This window comes from Mesoplodon mirus (assembly GCF_964341445.2).
Source record: "Mesoplodon mirus genome assembly, chromosome: X".
Classification (NCBI taxonomy): domain Eukaryota; kingdom Metazoa; phylum Chordata; class Mammalia; order Artiodactyla; family Ziphiidae; genus Mesoplodon; species Mesoplodon mirus.
In genome coordinates, this window is record NC_138981.1 from 30335213 (window position 1) to 30354016 (window position 18804).

The 18804-nt window shown below is 37.7% G+C and overlaps 1 protein-coding gene across 2 annotated transcripts in view; it reads right to left on the reverse strand.

The window, feature by feature from the left end:
• Nucleotides 1–18804, reverse strand: part of DMD (dystrophin) — a 2064872-nt gene that overhangs the window by 605401 nt on the left and 1440667 nt on the right. For both annotated transcript variants that reach the window (XM_082609524.1, XM_082609523.1), the window contains exon 52: nt 9947–10064. In XM_082609524.1, coding sequence (XP_082465650.1) covers nt 9947–10064 — 118 coding nt within the window. The remainder of the gene's footprint in view (nt 1–9946; nt 10065–18804) is intronic.

Sequence of the window (18804 nt, forward strand, 5' to 3'; positions counted from 1 at the left end):
ATTCATTGCTTTTAGCACCACATTACTCTTAGAATGAAACTAAGGAAAGACATTCTTACATGTTTGTCTCACAAACATAAAAGTAATCATCATCCTCATCCCACAACCAGCTGCTAGCTGCCTAGGTCTTTCTGGTAGGCCTCCAAAACTCCAGAGCTTTCTTTCCAAAACCCATATTCTCCATGTGGAGCTAGGCTTAGTGGATCTGAGATAATTATCAACATGTCCAGCAGCTACAGAAAAGTCTTGGTGGGTTATAGTATGAATTCTGAGGCTAGGTCACAAACGGCATTATAGCTTCTGCCTTGTACTCATGCTTTTCTTATTCTTGAAGCCAGCCACAAAGTTGCAGGAATACTCAAGCAGTCCCATGGAGAAGATCATGTAGAGAAGAACCAGCTAGACAGCACCACCTCACAAACAACATGAGTGAGCCACCTTGGGAGTAAATCCTCCAGCCCCAGTCAAGCTTTCACATGACTGCAGACCCAGGTGACTACTGTCTGCAACCTCATGAGAAATCCCCAAGAAAGAACCACTCAACCAAGTCACTTGTGATTTCCTGACCTAGAGAACCTGTGAGAGATAATAAATGATTGTTGCTGTTTTAAGGCATTAAGTTTTGGGGTTGTTTTGCAGCAGTAGGTAACCACAAACTCCTTTTCTTGGCTAAAGTAGAATGAGCCCAGCTCTGTCCTTTGCATGTAGAAAGTTCACAATCCATTAATCCTCCTTACTTCATGAATGCTTCCCTTAAGGCAGGTACAGCAGAATAAAGACTAGTGGCAAACAATTTGTTACGCTGCTTCAAATGATTAATGAGGGCATTTGTTAAAGAAAGAAATGGTAGATCTCAAATAATCCCTACACTCTTCCAACACCTGAGGGGAGGTGAGGGAATCTTTTAGGAGCAGTCCATAGCACATATCTAACCCTTGGCTTAGCTTCATCTAAAGTGCATGGTACACCAGGGAGTAACAGCCCTCCCTATGCCTGGAGTTACCAAAATATAAGAGAAATTCAGGTCTTTAGTTGCAATGTCCCAATATGCCATAAAATGAAAATGCTAGTCTATGAAAATCTGGAATTCCCCCTGTGAGCATATCTCTTTCTGTTTTGTATTTGTCTTATCAGCTCACTTTGTCTGAGTGTGAGATTCTTTATATTTATTCATCACCGTCTTTATTCTATTATACCATAAAGAAAAAAATCATTTTATTTAATTGGTTTATTTATTTAATAGTTATGTTCATCGTATTCAGTTTTTTAAACTGAATAGAATGAATAGAACATTTGCTAATCCAAATCTTTCCCCTTAGAAACATAACGAAAAAAATAAGCAATTTGGGCTTCCCTGGTGGCGCAGTGGTTAAGAATCCGCCTGCCAATACAGGGGACACAGGTTTGAGCCCTGGTCCGGGAGGATCCTGTGTGCTGCGGAGCAACTAAGCCCATGCGCCACAACTACTGAGCCCATGTGCCACAATTACTGAGCCTGCGCTCTAAAGCCCGTGGCTCCACAACAAGAGAAGCCACCAAAATGAGAAGCCCATGCACTGCAACAAAGAGTAGCCCCCGCTCTCTGCAACTAGAGAAAGCCTGCGCACAGCAACGAAGACCCAATGCAGCCAAAAATAAATAAATTTTTTAAAAAAGCAATTAGTAGAAAACACTATTTATGTTCATAATTGTAGCTACATCACTTTAAATAAAATTTATTTATTTTTCCGATTACATGCTCACATGAAAGATTAATAATTATATATAGTCATGGCAGCTATTTTGGATTTTAAATCCTTTTCAAATATATTTTGATATTAATTTCTTATAAAATTAAAAATGAGATACATTAAAATAGAATTATTTCATCATAGATATTTAGTATTAGTTTAACACAATATAAGAAAAATTCTATAAAGAAAAAACACACCTATTTTTTATAGGTAAAAATATTTAATGCATGAGTTATAATTACTCTAATGGAGCTCTGAAATTTATCAAGATGTTAAAGATCATTTCTATTTTTTTCCCATTTTTTAATATATATTTCCAGGTACCCTATTGAATGGATACTAATGAAAATGAAAGGAATCATGAAATTTATATGTGAAGAAACACATGGCACTATGAACCTCACTATGATAGTTAATTTTATATGTCAACTTGGCTAGACAACGATACCCAGTTATTTAAGCATCACCCTAGAGGTTTCTGTAAAGGTATTTTTAAGATGTGATTAACATTTAAATCTGTAGATTTTGAGTAAAGCAGATTAGCCTCCATAATGTGGGAGGGCCTCATCCAATAAGTTGAAGTCCTTAAAAGAAAAGACTGAGATCCCCAGAAAAGGAAAAAAATTCTGCCTCCAGACAGACTTTGGACTCAAGACTGTAGTATCAACTCTTCTCTAAGTATCCATCCTGCTGGTGTGCCCTGAAGACTTCATACTTCCCAGTTCCCACAGTGGCATGAGCCAATTCCTTAAAATCTCTCTCTCTTCTGCTCTTTATGAGTGTGTGTGCATTAAATAAACATAAATGAATATATAAATAAATATATATGCATATATATTATACATATATATATATATAGAGAGAGAGAGAGAGAGAGAGAAAGAGCACATGCTAGTTCTCTGGAGAATGCTAACTAATATACTTACTATTCCTAGCAAATAACAACACTGGAAGAAAAGATTAATAATAATAATAGGGGCTTCCCGGGTGGCGCAGTGGTTAAGAATCTGCCTGCCAATGCGGGGGACATGGGTTCGAGCCCTGGTCCGGGAAGATCCCACATGCCGGGGAGCAACTAAGCCCGTGTGATACAACTGAGCCTGAGCTCTAGAGCCCGAGAGCCACAACTACTAAAGCCCTCGAGCCTACAGCCCGTGCTCCACAACAAGAGAAGCAACTGCAATGAGAAGCCCACGCAACCCAACGAAGACCCAATGCAGCCATAAATAAATAAGTAAGTAAGTAAGTAAGTAAGTAAATAAATAAATAAATAGACAGAATGGAGTAAAACTCTTATTTTTGTAGTAGGATTGAGGAAGTGATATTTCGTTTAACCCTTGGTATAACACTGAGGTCCACTGCACCAAAACTTACACTATTAGACTGGTTGGATTGCAGAAGATAGAGAAAACAAAATACAGTGCGAAACCTATAAACTCACTCTTCAGTGTGTGTCTGTCTAAATGCACCTATATTGCAAGTTGCCACTGGGAGGGGTGGTGAGAACTCTTCTTATCAATATATTCCTTAAATGTAAGACAAGTTCCAGGCTCTTCCTTAGGCCTGCTTTTTTTTTCACCTGACACCCTCATCTCTATGCAAGCTTAACCACTCCAGGTAACTTCCAAATCTGTGTAGAAGTAACTTCACCCCTGAAATCTCCTCTTGTGTTTTCAACCATTTCTCATTCTGGACATCAGCTATATCTTAGACACATTATTTTATTACCCATAATCAACTCCTTTTCCTGAGTTTGTCTCTGGTTATATTACCATCTTCCAAAGAACTGAATCTCAAAATCTTAAGAGGTAAGCACTCTCTTAGATCTTCAATTCCACACATCCAGTCAATGTCCAAATACTGTTAATGCTAGCTCCACCGCGTATCTTAATTCAGTTCTTTCTTTTCACTCCACTGCCACTGCTCTAGCTCGGGCTCTCATGGCTCCTAACTGCTCTCACTAACTTCATTTACTGCCTTATCCTCCACAACATATGTGCTCACACTCTCACTCACTCACTCACTCACTCACTCACACACACACACACACACTCCTACAAATTCATCCGTCACACCATTGCTAACCTAAGTCTAATTATGTATTTTCCTGTCATCCTTTCCTGAAGTATCCTTCCCTCTCCAACCTCTTTCTGCTTTTCAAAATACTAATCAAATTTATGATTTTTAGACAAAATTTAACCTCCTGGGAGCATTCCAGGACCCCCTCATTCAGATCCAATCTCCCTTTCTCTTGCACGCTCTCTTTGCATTTTGTAATACTTCTCTACAGAAGTACTTACCGTAGACTGCCTTGCCCGGATATACTTGTCCAAATACCCACATTTGATTGTTAGCTCTTTTAATACAGAGGCTGAATCATTCCTCCCTGTATCCCCTCCATCACCTCTGATATTAACTTGCGCAGAGTAAGCATTCAAATATTTACTGAACTGAACTCTTGGGTTGCCAGCGGCATCCTGGTGGATGTAAACTTTGAGAGCTGCTTGTAGTTATAACAGGTTGACAGCAGGTGCTAGATGTCAAAAGAAGGGAATTTATATGGTTGACTCCACTTCTTCTAAAATAAGCAACTCTCTACTAGACAATACCTGAGAGGAAGATATTGGCTGGCATTTCATTAGCAATAGAGATTTCATAAAAATGTGGAGAATAACAGTCTTTTTATTTCACCATGAAGTATTTCTTACATTTGGTTGCAGCAATGAATGATGGGTTGACAAAGCTGCTAAAAAACTGTCAGTTAATTCAGAAATCCTGTGACAGTATTTTTATTCTCATACAGTAGAGCATTCTCCTCTCTACAGCCCTGTACACCAGCTCTTTAAGCAATACGATACAAATTCATTCTCTTAAAATTTATATGATGTCACTAAATTTCTCAAAGAATTTTGGACTAGTTTGAAAAAGTCTTTGCTGAAAAAATAATTTTAAAAGAAACAACTCTCTCCTAACATTTGGTATTTTGTTTTAGAAGTTCCACCCTTGTGTTAGATAATAAAAGGCCATATATTATTTCCCCTTCATATTCTCCCAGCTCCAGTTCCTCTGTACCAGATTCATCTCATCTTGATAGTATCTACCATTTAATGAACATCTAATATGTGCCAGGTCTTCACTTTAGAAACATCATGTAATTTTATCTTTATAATCACCTTACCAGCTTAAGTATTATTATTATCCCCACATGACAGATGATAGAACCATGGCTTAGAGAAGTGAATCTACTTGGTCAAGGTTGAACAGCTAATAGATTACTGAGGTCCACTATCCTACACATTTTCAACACATGTAAGAGACAATCCTATAATTAGACATGCAAATGCATAGAAGACAACAATATAAATGGGAGCAGTAAAACATATTCATATTATAGTAAACTGAGGTTACTCCTAATATTTTAAGTTGTCAAATAAATATTTCTTTCTATTTTTTGACTAACAAGCCCTTACTATTTGATGTGCCTCAGGCTTTAGAATTATATAGACATCAGTTTAAATCCTAGTCCCTCACATGAAATTTTACTAGGACCCCAGGCATGTTATTTAAGCTCTCTGAGCTTCAGTTTTCTGTCTCTATAATAATGCCCACCTCCTACGGTTACAGTAAATACTGAAAAGGAAATAGCTTACATCAATTGCCTTGCTTTTTGTAGTATCACTCACATGAAGGCTTTTCCAAATATTTGTTTAATTCTATTTATATATCTTATTCCATCTTTTCCAAAGCAACTTTCTCCTTTTGATCTTCTAAAACTCTCACTCCATTTTTTTTGGGGGGTGTGTGGTGGGTAGTGGAAAAATCAGATCGTTACTTAAGAGCTTACTAAATGCGTTAAATGCTCTCCCACTAAGCATTCAAACAAGGCAATTAGATTATAATTAAAACAACAAGAGATAACATTCACTGAACTCTTACTATGGCCAGGAGCTAAGTGCTCTTCATGTAATAACTCATTTAATTCTCCCAACCTTGAGGTGGACAGAAGTAATCTTATTTTATAGAGCAGGAAACCGAAATCAGATAGTTTACTGAGATGAGTTGTTTGTTCAGGGTCACAATGGTACGTACGAAGTGGCCAGCCCAGGCAGCTTGCCCTTAAAACCTATATGTGCTGTTGCCACAGATCTTTAAAATGGTAATGGTGAGGATTAGGGAGGGAGAAGCTACAGAAGCAAGGTTCTCAAATACAAATGTCAGATGAGCCATGTTCACCAATATTATTTAAGGAATAAACAAAACGATAAGAGAGCACTTCTTTTTTCCCCATATCCTCCTTACTGCTATGAGAGGTATTATGGTACTAAGATTTGCAATCGTAAGGGACATGAACACGAGTTTTGCATAATTCAGAAACCTCCAAGGAAGCAATTTTAAATCCTTCTTATCTGTTTTTGATCTCCTGACCTAGCCCTTTTACAGAAGAAAATGACCAGGAATGGGTGACACATTCAGCAACTGAAGGAAAATGAGCAGTTGTCAAACTGCTTTTGGACTCCCATCCAAAAGAGGGAAGGATTCCCATCAGAAACAGCGAGGAGGATTTTTTACCTGAATGCTCATGAAATTTATTCTTTCACCTAGATTATTACAACATGATTTCCATCAATATAGTCACCTGAAAACAACAGATACCATGGAAACAGTTTTATACAGAGAAACATGGTTGGTATTTTGCAGCCCCAGCTACTAGTAGCGAAGAATTGCTTTTTACTGGCCTTTGCTCTTGACAGAATATAATAACTATGTACAGATTTCCCCAACTGTTCAAAGTTATGAACTGGGATTCACCAAGGAGGGAACCACGTTTCAATATAGTACTATATACTTACTGAATATTTTTCTTTATTTAGCTGATTCCTTTTTAACTATTTCTAGAAGTTTCAGGGCAATAAAAAAGGAATACTGAAATCTTCAAATAAGAAAATACAATTTTAGGAGCAAGTATCTTATTTCTACGCGTTCCCTGAAAACCAAATCTATACTGAGAAAAATTCTATTTTGAACACGATTGAAACTTTACGAGTACTGAATCTCCATCCCATTTTATTGATTTCAAATGGAGAGATAAACTGAAGCATAGCAGGGCTGCAAATGACATTGTTTAGATAAACGTATCTTGTCAAAATTATCCTGGTACCAGCATTAGAGGCTCCAGGCATATTTAGAACTAAGATTCTGGCTTAGGCTCTAAACAAGAAACATGACATGTCTCAACAGACATTTGATTTTAAGAAAATGCTTTTTTGGGCCATTTCGGTTGGACTCTTTCCACTATGCTGCAAATATTCATAAAGACATTCATTCCTAAAAGACAAAAGCTTAGAAAAGCAGAACTATTCAAATCACTGGATGTTAGCAGAGATATACAAACCTGCCCTCCAGTCACTCAATTTTAATCTACATCATGAAAAAAAGTCAATACAATATTTAAAAAAGATTGCAAGGGATAATGGAAAATTTTAGACAAAGCTGAATGGATACTGTAAAATAAATGAGTGTTATTTTCCTCTTTTTCATTGGTAAAATAACAAATGACTTTCTATATAGTATGTTTGGATTTGTATAAACAGAGCACTTAACCGTGGAATGGGAATTCAGTCTCGTGAATCACTCACTCTTTTAGGCCTGTGTGTATCAACCTGGTTGCGGAAGCCTCATGGTTCCAGTTTGAGGGAGGAACACTCTACTATACCAGTTGGACAGCTATCTATGTTGGTCATTACAAGGCAATTTTGCTCTTGTATTGCTGGTTTTAGAAATGGCATTCTATACATTACACAGAACTATAGAACTTAAGTGCATTCTTCTTGTCCAAATTAGCTGTGGAAGAGACTGACTAGTTTCTTGCCAAATTAATTTCTTCCTGGGCTCAACATTGGACATTATTTTCCAGATTCCCTTGCAGTTAGATGTGGCCATGTGACAAGTTCCAGCCAACAGATTATGAACAAAGTAATGCGTACGACTTCCAGGCCTGGCTCATAATAAATTCCAACGGTCAATACTCGTTCCTCACCAGCCCATTAAATGCATAACACTTTGATGTTCTGGACACAAATGTTGGAAGGGGCTTGGGCTCCTGAATGACTTCATTAAGTGCTGCTTACTTTGGAATACACCAGAATAAAAAGTGAACTTATACTGCGGTAAACTACCAAGATTTGAGAGCTTACCTGTTACAGTGGCTACTGCCACCTAACTAATACATGAGCATATATCCAAATACATTGTTTAATCAACAACAGTTAAAATTTCAAAATCCAGAAGAGCCTATTTTAATTAATATTCACTACAACTGAAAGGGGAAATGTCTCCAGGAAGTCAATCAAAACATCCATAATTGCAGACTGAAACCGTCTTTAGTCCTAGTCCTAGTGATTCAGGTCATTAACAAAAACATGAAAACAAGGTGGGAAGCGGTAAACATTCTGAAAGGAACACACGCTTCTAAGCCAGAAAGAGACATGTGCAAATTCTAAGCTCTGTTCTTTGCTTATTTTGTAAGCTTGAACAATTTAACCATTCTCAGAAACTGTTTCCTCATCTATAAAATCAGGATTATGAAATTTAGCTGACAGGATTTTGTAAAGGTTTCACACACACACGCACACACACACGTACAAATACACACACCACACACAACATGTACTGCCTGATACCTGGGAGGTACTCAATAAAATAAGAGCTATTATCACTATTTACCTAATAAATATAAGTATGACTAATAATATTTGCCAAATATTAACCTTCGATTCTGGTTACTCTTTCCCCTCCTCCAACATACTGGCAGCCAGACATTCTGCTTCTACTTCCTTAGGGAAGTGTTGACACAACAGAATGTATATGATGAGACACAGACTCTTGGTTTTTAAGTTTCAAAAGCCTAGGCCTCGTATAAGACAAAAGCTTTGGAAGGAAAAAAAGATGATTAAACGAAGGCTTTCCCTCCTCTTGCACTAGAAAAGATTCCTCTAGATGTGGGAGGGAAACGAGCGGGCACTGCAGGGGAAGTAAGAAAATTTAATATTGATATGTATCCCTGGAGGGAAAGGAGGTGGAAGGAAGGGAGGAAACCCAGGGAAACCCAAGAGAATCTGAGAGCAGAGGTGACCTGGACCTTACTTCTGAGGAGAGCCTCTGAGGAAAACAGGATGGAAAGCAGTTTCCCTCACCCTTCCCTCTATCCCTTTTCCTGACCTCATGCACAGTCACTCTGAATCATCCCATATAAAGAAGAGTAGGTGCAATGTCTAGGCAGATGGGCCTTAAACAGCCTCTCAAAGTTCCCACCCACCCCAGTATGGCATGAGGAATGGTACAACGATCTCTCATATGACACAATGAGGGCATCCAAGCAGCAGAGAGACGTCTAGATCTGAAAGTGCCACTGCAGATAGGAAACAAAGATGGTCCAGGAAGCAACTGCCTGCTTGAACCAAAAACCAAGGATACGAGGGAAGAGAATGGCATCTCCACGGATGCCAGCCCAGATAAATGACAAGTGAGGAGCAGATGTCCTGCCACAGCCATGCTCACCACAGCAGCCCCCTGCCATGCCTCGCAACTACATAAGTCTGGATTGATGAAAATTATATTTTCTCTATTCCACAGAATTACATTCAGTTATTGAAAGATAACATTATGGACTAAAAATCTTAGTTACAATATTTTTTTTTGTAATTTGAGTTTTTTAATTACTGCAAATATTGGAGTTTTTTTTTTAACATCTCTACTGGAGTATAATTGCTTTACAATGGTGTGTTAGTTTCTGCTTTATAACAAACTGAATCAGTTATACATATACATATGTTCCCATATCTCTTCCCTCCTGCATCTCCCTCCCTCCCACCCTCCCTATCCCACCCCTCTAGGTGGTCACAAAGCACCGAGCTGATCTCCCTGTGCTGTACGGCTGCTTCCCACTAGCTATCTATTTTACATTTGGTAGTGTATATATGTCCATGCCACTCTCTCACTTTGTCACAGCTTACCCTTCCCCCTCCCCATATCCTCAAGTCCATTCTCTAGTAGGTCTGTGTCTTTATTCCCGTCTTACCCCTACAATAGTTTTAATATACAACTGTTTAGACTATTTTTATAAACGTGATGGAGGTTTATGAACTTAAGTCATTATAGAAACTTTTCGTACATGTTTCCTTAAGTTTCACGTGCCCGTTAACGAAAAGACTTACTTCGATCAGTAATGATTGTCCTAGCCTCCTGATTGCTGGTCTTGTTTTTCAAATTCTGGGCAGCAGTAATGAGTTCTTCCAACTGGGGGCGCCTCTGTTCCAAATCCTGCAGTGTTGCCTGAAGGAACAGATATAACAATATTGAGGTTCTTCAGCACTGTGCAAGCCTTTTACGGAATACAAAGAAAAGTGTAATTTTCAAACCAACCAAAGCACTTTTAGAAATAAAAAAAATATGTTACTAGATATAAATCTCTAATGTGTAAGGCTTTACAGAGAACAATTTAACAAGAAATGTGTTTCATTTTTAGATACCAAAACTATTTCAAGTGAAAATCTTGATTATGGATTTGCTTTACTATTTAAGAGATTAGACGGAGTCATTTCAGAGTACCTGGGTTTACTTAAACCAACATATGAGTGCCATGAGTAAAAAAAATGTAATTTTGAATTATGACAATGTATTTAAGAGAAAGACAGCTATTTATACTTGTAATCTCATTCTGTGCAGTGTCAAAATTAAGGTGTATATTTTAGAAACAGAAAAAGCAGAGAAGTGATTTAAGAGATATAACTTACTTAACTTCTTTGTACCTGAAACTCCTCACCTATAAAATGAGGTGATGTAGATGAGCTAAATTAGTCTTTCCCCAAAATCGATTCCAGTAAGAATCACCTGATTCCTCTGCCTCACTTCAGAGTGAATGAATTAGATGGCAGGAGGAGGGCTGGAAATCTGCATTTTTAACAAATTCTCTGCTTAATTCTTATGATCAGGCAAGTTTGGAAAGCATCGGGCTAGAAGTTAATATTTGTATTCTGTCCTACAACTGACTTTAATACTGCTATAATAAAAGTACCAAAGACAATGAAGCCAACAAATATATATATGTTGGGCTGCACCCGGCAGGCCTACAAGGCCTGTGCTTGTCCAGCTTCAAGACTGAAGAAGGAGCCCGGAGTCAGCAACAGAGACTGGTTTAATGGATGGGGGAGCTGACCTGTCTGAAGGAAGGTCTTGGAGGCAACACCCGAGCGTGCGTAGCAGACAGCAGGCAGGACATGGCGGCAGTCTTCCCTCCCGGTGGGGGGGCAGGAATGGCCAGTTATAGGGGAATTGACATCAGGTGGGCTCATTAGTTACCAGGGAAACCAGTAGAGGGGCACGCCCCTCACCGCCCCTTTGATGAAAACAATCACCAGCTGGGGCCTGGGGCAAGTATGCAGGAAGGTCAGTCATTTGGATGAGATACAGGCGAAACAGGCACTGGTCGGGCAGGGGATGTACAGAGAGCAAGAGAACAGCCATCTTGAGTGGTCTGACCATAGAATATATATTTAATTACAGGTAGCAACGTCCTCCTTCCCTCAAGTGTCCATCTATTGACTCTGTCATCTACTCTCTCTACACTAAGGGTGCAAATCCCAGTGATATTTACAAAGAAGTGTCAGGAAAAGTAAGGTATCTCCCTTGTTCTTGTACTAAAACTGAATACATTTTATTGGTTGTTATTAGTTTAAAACCAGTATGTGACACATGTTTTACGTGTTTTCTCATTTTTCATCTCCTAATAACCACACTAATAACTAAGCCAGAAGTCTTTATGGTTTTAAATCTTATGCTCTTTCTACTACCACGAGGCCAATGAAAGTGAAGAGGTAAAATGTGGTAGATGGTAATGTTTATGAAAGTCAGTTATCTACTATGCCCTTTGACTGGTGCTGATTTTCTAAACACTTTTGTATTTAGAAAGGCCAAATTTTGATCATTCTGTAGTGTTTTTTTGTGAAGAGGTAGGGAGATAGGCCTCGTGATTTGAGCTCAATTGCTTTTAGTAGTGTTAAAATAATGGGAAGAACTTATCCAAACATCACACATCTATTTTGAGCGTTTTCCCCTCTCTATTGAAAAATTGGAGGGGTTAACTTTTAACAAATTTTCCACATTTGTAAGCTGTGATTGCTCAGAAGAAAAATCCAATTTTCAGGTTTCTAACTTTTATGGTTTCTTTACACAAAAGTGTGTTTGAAATATGGAACAAATTGCCAAAGACAGCTATTGACGTAAGTGGCGTAAGTCAGATGGAGAGTACTGAATAAATTCTAAAGTAGGAACCATATAGTAGCAGACAGATTTTACGAAATAAGATGTTTTCCAGGATTAGAATGTTACCCTCTGGTCACCTGTGACACAGCAAGCTCAGAAGGTACTTTGGAATTCCTGACTCTTAAATGTTTAATACATTCAATAATAGATTTTTAAAAAACAGACTTACCCAGAAACCATAAAGTCAAGTCTTCCCCTCTATATACACGTAGCTAGCCAAGTACACAAATTCATTCATTTACTCACTCACCTTTTTCATTTTATACATATCAAGTGTAGGCACTGTTTTAGGTGTTATGGATATAGCAGTGAATGAATACATTAAGTATGTTTTATGCAATTTAAATAAAATTTTGTGTTTTTTGATACTTGGAAATTTTTATATAGCAAAGATTATCTTTATCATCATTTTTTCTTTGATTTAATATTAATCCACCCTCAAACAACCAGGCCATTCTTTGCTTCTAAATTCTGGATACATAACCCAATGATGGCTATACTTTTCCCATTCTTTTAGAATTATAAAGTTCGTTTAAGAAGTATGTTGTAGAAGTAACCTGATCAACTTTAATCTGAGCCTTGCCAGGCTCTAAATTAAACCTGACCACAATGAACAGCTTTTACTGATGAAATGAGCAAGCATGTCAATTTAGACTTAAAACCAGCCATTTTCCTCTCTAATGAACAAAATAGGTCTCAGGGTACTGTGAAACCTGTTCTCTAGTTGGGTAATTCTCTAATTCTGCTGACAGACACATGCTTTATCAGCACCTGAGAGGATTATTAATGACATCCTTGGAAGCAGCCTCCTTAAAAATCTAAGGAGATTCACAACTGCAATAAAACTATGCCTTTCTAAAAGATTTCAAACAAAACTGTAACTTTATCCCACTTTTTGGTCAACACATATAAACGTCCATTTCAAAAAAGAAAATGTACAATAATAATAATTATGTGTGTATGTATATATATGAAATTTATGAGATGCTAATATGCTAATTAAATAGTGGTTTCTCAGTAGACCAGATTGGGAATTTTCTTCTTCCATTTTCCTTCCAGAAATAAAGGGAAGGATCTGAATATGGCATTCATTTAATATTTTTTGTTAAGATATTATACAAACAGTGACTGAAATACCTTCTTGCTAAAAAACAGGACACATGCACGCAATGAGAGGAACAATTATTTTTCTTTTCATTTGGTTTTCTTTTGAGTGTACTCTATTTATTTGCTATTACAATTTCTTTAATTTTATAATCCCATAACTTCTCAAATACAATGACCTTCATCTCTATTCCACTGAGCCACCCACAGATGAGAGAACACCTTACATCTAATCATTACTCAAACTACCCACTTCCAAAATACCCATCTACAAAATTCTGTTCTCTGCCCCCAATCTGATGCTCATACCAGATGCTACTCTCTCAGAAACACTGTTTCTACTCTAATCTTCATCCTCATATGACCTCCAGTTGTCTTCTATTGTTCAATTTCTTTATTCTAGGTTTAGTGGTCTATATTTGTCATACTAAACAAGTAGAATGCTAATTATGCTTATTTTTCTGATATGAGCTCAGATACTTCTAACTTAAGTGAATAAAACTAGAACTATTACATGCTTAACAGTACCTAAGCATGATAATTGAGCACGTCTACAGGGATCTATCATTCTGGAAGAAACAAACACAAGGGAAGAAAGGAATCAGTGCTATTTCTAAGGAGTCATAAGCCAGCTACTGGGCTTTACTAAAAACAGCTTACCCCTTGGAGATGAGAATTCATCATGGATTCCACTAGCTGAGCAAAGATGGAGAAAAAAAAAATCTTCAAATACAAAGTGAATCAAAAGTCATTAATCCTACCAAGTCTCCCCAGGGTTGACAGAAATGGTTATAAACAGCAATTCTATGAAAAAGGGAGTTAAACGATGGAGCCATGCGTACTAGAAGTAGGTTATTTTAGGATCTTAGAAAGAATTACACTTCATAATGCTATTTTTTAAAATGAAATACTACCTAAATAATACTCAAATAGAAAACTCTATATGTGTAGTTGAATATTTAGTATTTATATGTCTTAGACCTTAACCAGAAACTTGTTATATTTTTTGTATTTTTCTACAAAAATCAACAATCTTCACATAGTTAACTTTAGAACAAAGGCCCATGATGATTTTCACTTGTTGCCATTTTCAGGAAATAAGCATGAATTCAACTTACATGTAATGTAAAAATGGAGACCTTATAGTCTTTTATTTACAATTTAAAAAATTAACATTAAAGATTGACAAGGTGAGGGCCTCCCTGGTGGCGCAGTGGTTGAGAGTCCGCCTGCCGATGCAGGGGATACGGGTTCGTGCCCCGGTCTGGGAGGATCCCATATGCCGCGGAGCGGCTGGGCCCGTGAGCCATGGCCGCTGGGCCTGCGCATCCGGAGCCTGTGCTCCGCAACGGGAGAGGCCACAACAGTGAGAGGCCCGCATACCGCAAAAAAAAAAAAAGAAAAAAAAAAAAAAAAAGATTGACAAGGTGAGACAGTTTACAGAACTACTTTATGTATGGAAGAAAATAAGCATTTAAGTCAGGTAGGTCCTAAATTGTAGCCTTGCTAGTAACTGAAAGAGATTTACCCGTGCTGATGCTAATCATCTGTCTAGCTTTCAACTGCCTCCCGGAGGGCCTTAATTCTGGCTTCTATTCTTGCATTCGGCTGCCTCTCCAAATAGATTGGCTAAACCCAAAGTTGTCTTTCTTGTCCTCCACTTCCTCACTTCTCATTTACATTTTAAACTGGCCTGGATATTTTCCTGCTGAGCATAACTTTTCTCCTTCTCTTAATGTTCTACCAGCATCTCGGTTGGCAACTTCTTCACAAGCACCTTCTAACTGTGGTTATCCTTTTGTCCTTCATTCACTCAAGAAATACTTTTTAAAAAAGCATTTTACTTTTATATAATCTAGAAGTTACAGAAAATTTGTAAGAATGGTCAAAGAACTCACACATACCCTTCACCCAGATTCACTAATTGTTAATATTTTGCCACATTTTATCATTTATCATTCTATCATTACATATACACATAATATCTGTGTATATAATATTATATATATTCTCTTCTGAACCATTTGTGAATAATCTGCAGACAGCATGCCCTTTACGCCTAGATACTTCAGTGTTTATTTTTTGAAAACAAATGCACTCTCTTACACAACCTCAGCTCAGTTTCTAGTTCAGGAAATTTAACATGGCTTTAGTACGATAATCTAATCTACATTCTTTATTCATAGTATAAAAATTACTCCTTTAATTGCCTTTCATTTACTGGTCCAGCCTCATGCATTGCATTTAGTTGTCCTATCTCTTTAGTCACCTTTAATCTGAAATACTTCTTCGCCTTTCTTTGAACTTCATTATCACTGATTATTTTGAAGAATACAAGCCAGGTGTTTTGTAGAATGTACCCTAATTTGAGTTTCAGCAAATACTTTTATATATTTATGTTATGTCAGTCACTGAGCTAGTCATAGGAGATATAGCAGTGAAGGAGGAAAAATTATTGTTCTCAAGTGAAAAATGAACTAGTAGTGAGGAGAGGCAGTAAATAAGCAATTATAATAAACTGAGGTGAGTATTACAATAGGGGTAGCACAGGGAGTTATCAAAGCATACAGCAGAGATATCTAACCAAATTTAGGGTGTCAAGGAGAATCTTCTGAAAGAAGTGGAGCTGGTTCTCAGGTCTTCTTTATCTAAATTACTCAATTTTCTTGTGTGCCTAAGCTCCATTTTTTAAAGTTTTTTTTCAGCTTTATTTGGGTAGATTTGACAAATAGAAATTGTATATAAAAGTATACAACTTGTTTTGATATATGTATACATTGTGAAATGATCACCACAATCAAACTAGTTAACATATCCATCATCTCACAGTTACCTTTCGTGTGTGTGTGTGTGTGTGTGTGTGTGTGAGATGAGGACACTTAAGATCTATGCTCTTAGCAAATTTCTAGTGTACACTATTAGTAACTATAGTTACCATGCTTTACATTAGACGTCTAGAACTTATTCATCTTATAACTGGAAGTTTGTAGCCTATGACCAACATCATCCCATTTCCCTTATCCCACAGCTCTTCACAACCATCATTCTACTCTGTCTCTCAGAGTTGAACTGTTTTTAGATTCCACATATAAGTAAGATTTTACAATATTTGTCTTTCTGTGTCTGGCTTATTTCACTTAGTATAATATCTTCCAAGTTCATCCATGTTATCAAAAATGGCAGGATTTCCCCCTTCTTAAGGCTTAATAATATCCAATGTATATATACCTATACCACAATTTCTTTATCCATTCATCCACTGATGGACATTTAAGTTGTTTATATATCTTGGCTATTGTGAGTAATGCTGCAGTAAACATGGGAGTGCAGATATCTCTTTGGGATCCCGACTCCATTTCCTTTAGATATAAACCCAGAAGTGAGACTGCTGGATCATATGGTATTTCTATTTTTAATCTTCTGAGGAACCTCGTTACCAACAGTGTACAAGGGTTCCCTTTTCTCCATACCCTCACCAACAGTTGTAATCTCTTGTCTTTTTGATAATAGCCATTCTAACAGGTGTGAGGTAATTTTCACCGTGATTTTGATTTGCATTTCCCTGATGATGAGTGATGTTGAGCACCTTCTCATAGACCTGTTGGCCATTTGGATGTCTTCTTTGGAAAAATGTTTATTCAGGTCCTCTGCCCAATTTTAAATCTGATTATTATTATTATTTTACTCTTGAGTTGTATGAGTTTCCTTATACATTTTGGATCTTAAACCCTTATCAGATACATGGTTTGCAAATACTTTCTCTCATTCCATAGGTTGCCTTCTCATTCTGTTGATTTTTTACTTTGCTGTGCATAAGCATTTTTAGTTTGATGCAATCCCACTAGTCTATTTTTGCTTTTGTTGCCTGTGATTTTGGTGTCATATCCAAAAAATAATTGCCTAGGCTAATGTCAAGAAGGTTTCTTCCTGTTTTCTTCTAGTAGTTTTATGCTTTCACATCTTTAAGTGCCATTGCTGCTAATACCCACTGTGGTGGCCCCAAGATAGTGCAAGCCTTTTATGACTGAGATCTAAATGACTGAGGACTTTAGCTGCTGCATTTGGAAATCCATTACTACGTTGGAGAGAAGAAGCCAAGCCTCCCACAGACTGCTCCCCACCAATGACTGAATGTGATGAAGATACTAAAGTAGAGTCTTTCTTGGGAGAGCTGGGGCTCCTCTGGCTGACTGCAGCTCCATGTCTCCCCGACAGCTTTGCTGAACCTTCCTCAGACTGTACACTGGGGTACTTCTACCCAATTTTCTCTCCCTTTTTCCTTCATTTCGTGTCAGACTTGCATTTTGGTCTAATGGCTGTCCCACCTTCCCTGGCTTCCTGTCTATTTCCTTTCACATTGATATTTTCTCTAATAAAATAATTTCCTGTTTAATCCTGTCTTGGGACGTTTAAACTCAGGCCCCAACTAACACACCCACTTTAGCCCTTCTAATTCCTAAACCTCTCATCAGCTCTTCAGATCCACATAATATGGTGACTCCATGATATTACCACCTGGATGTATAGTTCACAATTTCTGTACATTATTAATATAACTCTTATGATTCAAGTGAATTAGTATTTTTAAATTAGCTGTATTAAAAACCACTGCTACTTTTTTTTTAAAGGGCATGACCATTATTTTCAATAAGCCTAGACGTTAACTGAAGGAAAACAAGATTATTTATATGTGTTACATGGTGATGGGGATGGTTCCGTTCTATGCCTGTAGGTCAAGAACACTGAGATATCAAAGCAAGACACCAGGAATCCTGAAAGACATGACAAAAGGAACTTTGGAGCAAGTTTTCTGACTACGGAAGATAGCAAAGCTAAGATAAAAAAAAAAGTAAAGTGTTTCTGAGTCAGAATTGCCCTGGGTAGGCAGAGACCTCAAGCAGGGCCAGCTTCACAGGCATGCAACTTAAAAGTGGCTACTCTGGCCTCTGCAAATAGAAGGGCCCCTTACTTGGTTTACGCTGCTGTTGCCATCTTGAAATTCTTTATTATTTTTTAACAAGGGGCCCTGCATTTTCATTTGTCATTGGGGCTTACAAATTATGTAGCCAATCCTGACCTTAACCCTGAAGTGAGCAGAGAATAATAGTTGTGTATCTTGCCTGAAGTGATGGTGAAGAAGACACTTAAATGCAAATTATGTCAATCAAATGCCTCTTGCTTAGTTCCTGAGAACTTGTTCTAAATTTCTGTAAGGAGCAATCATGAAGCTAAAAAATACATATTTGCGAAAAAAATATATCTTTTGGTCAGGAAAAGCAGAACAGGACACTTGGCAGTCCTCTGAGATGGGACCCTTTTACTACCAATGGTTATTGGGGAAGCAAAGTCACTGTGATTGCAGGAGAAGTGAAGCAGGGGACTTGACCTATCCCAAAAGTGGTGAATCATCTGAGAAAATAATTTGGGACCAAAAGGGGAACCTGTGGTTCCGGCAACAATAATGGCCACTGGGATCTCAAATTCCATTTCCCGTTTTAGCTAAGTATTAGTTTTACCTAAGGCTGGGGTGGCCTTGGGAAATACCTGGGAAACAGCTAAGCCCACAGTTACTAACCTGCGAATGCCAAGCACTCGGCTAATACACATAGAAAGATAAAACTTGGCCTCTTTTCTCAAGGAACTCATA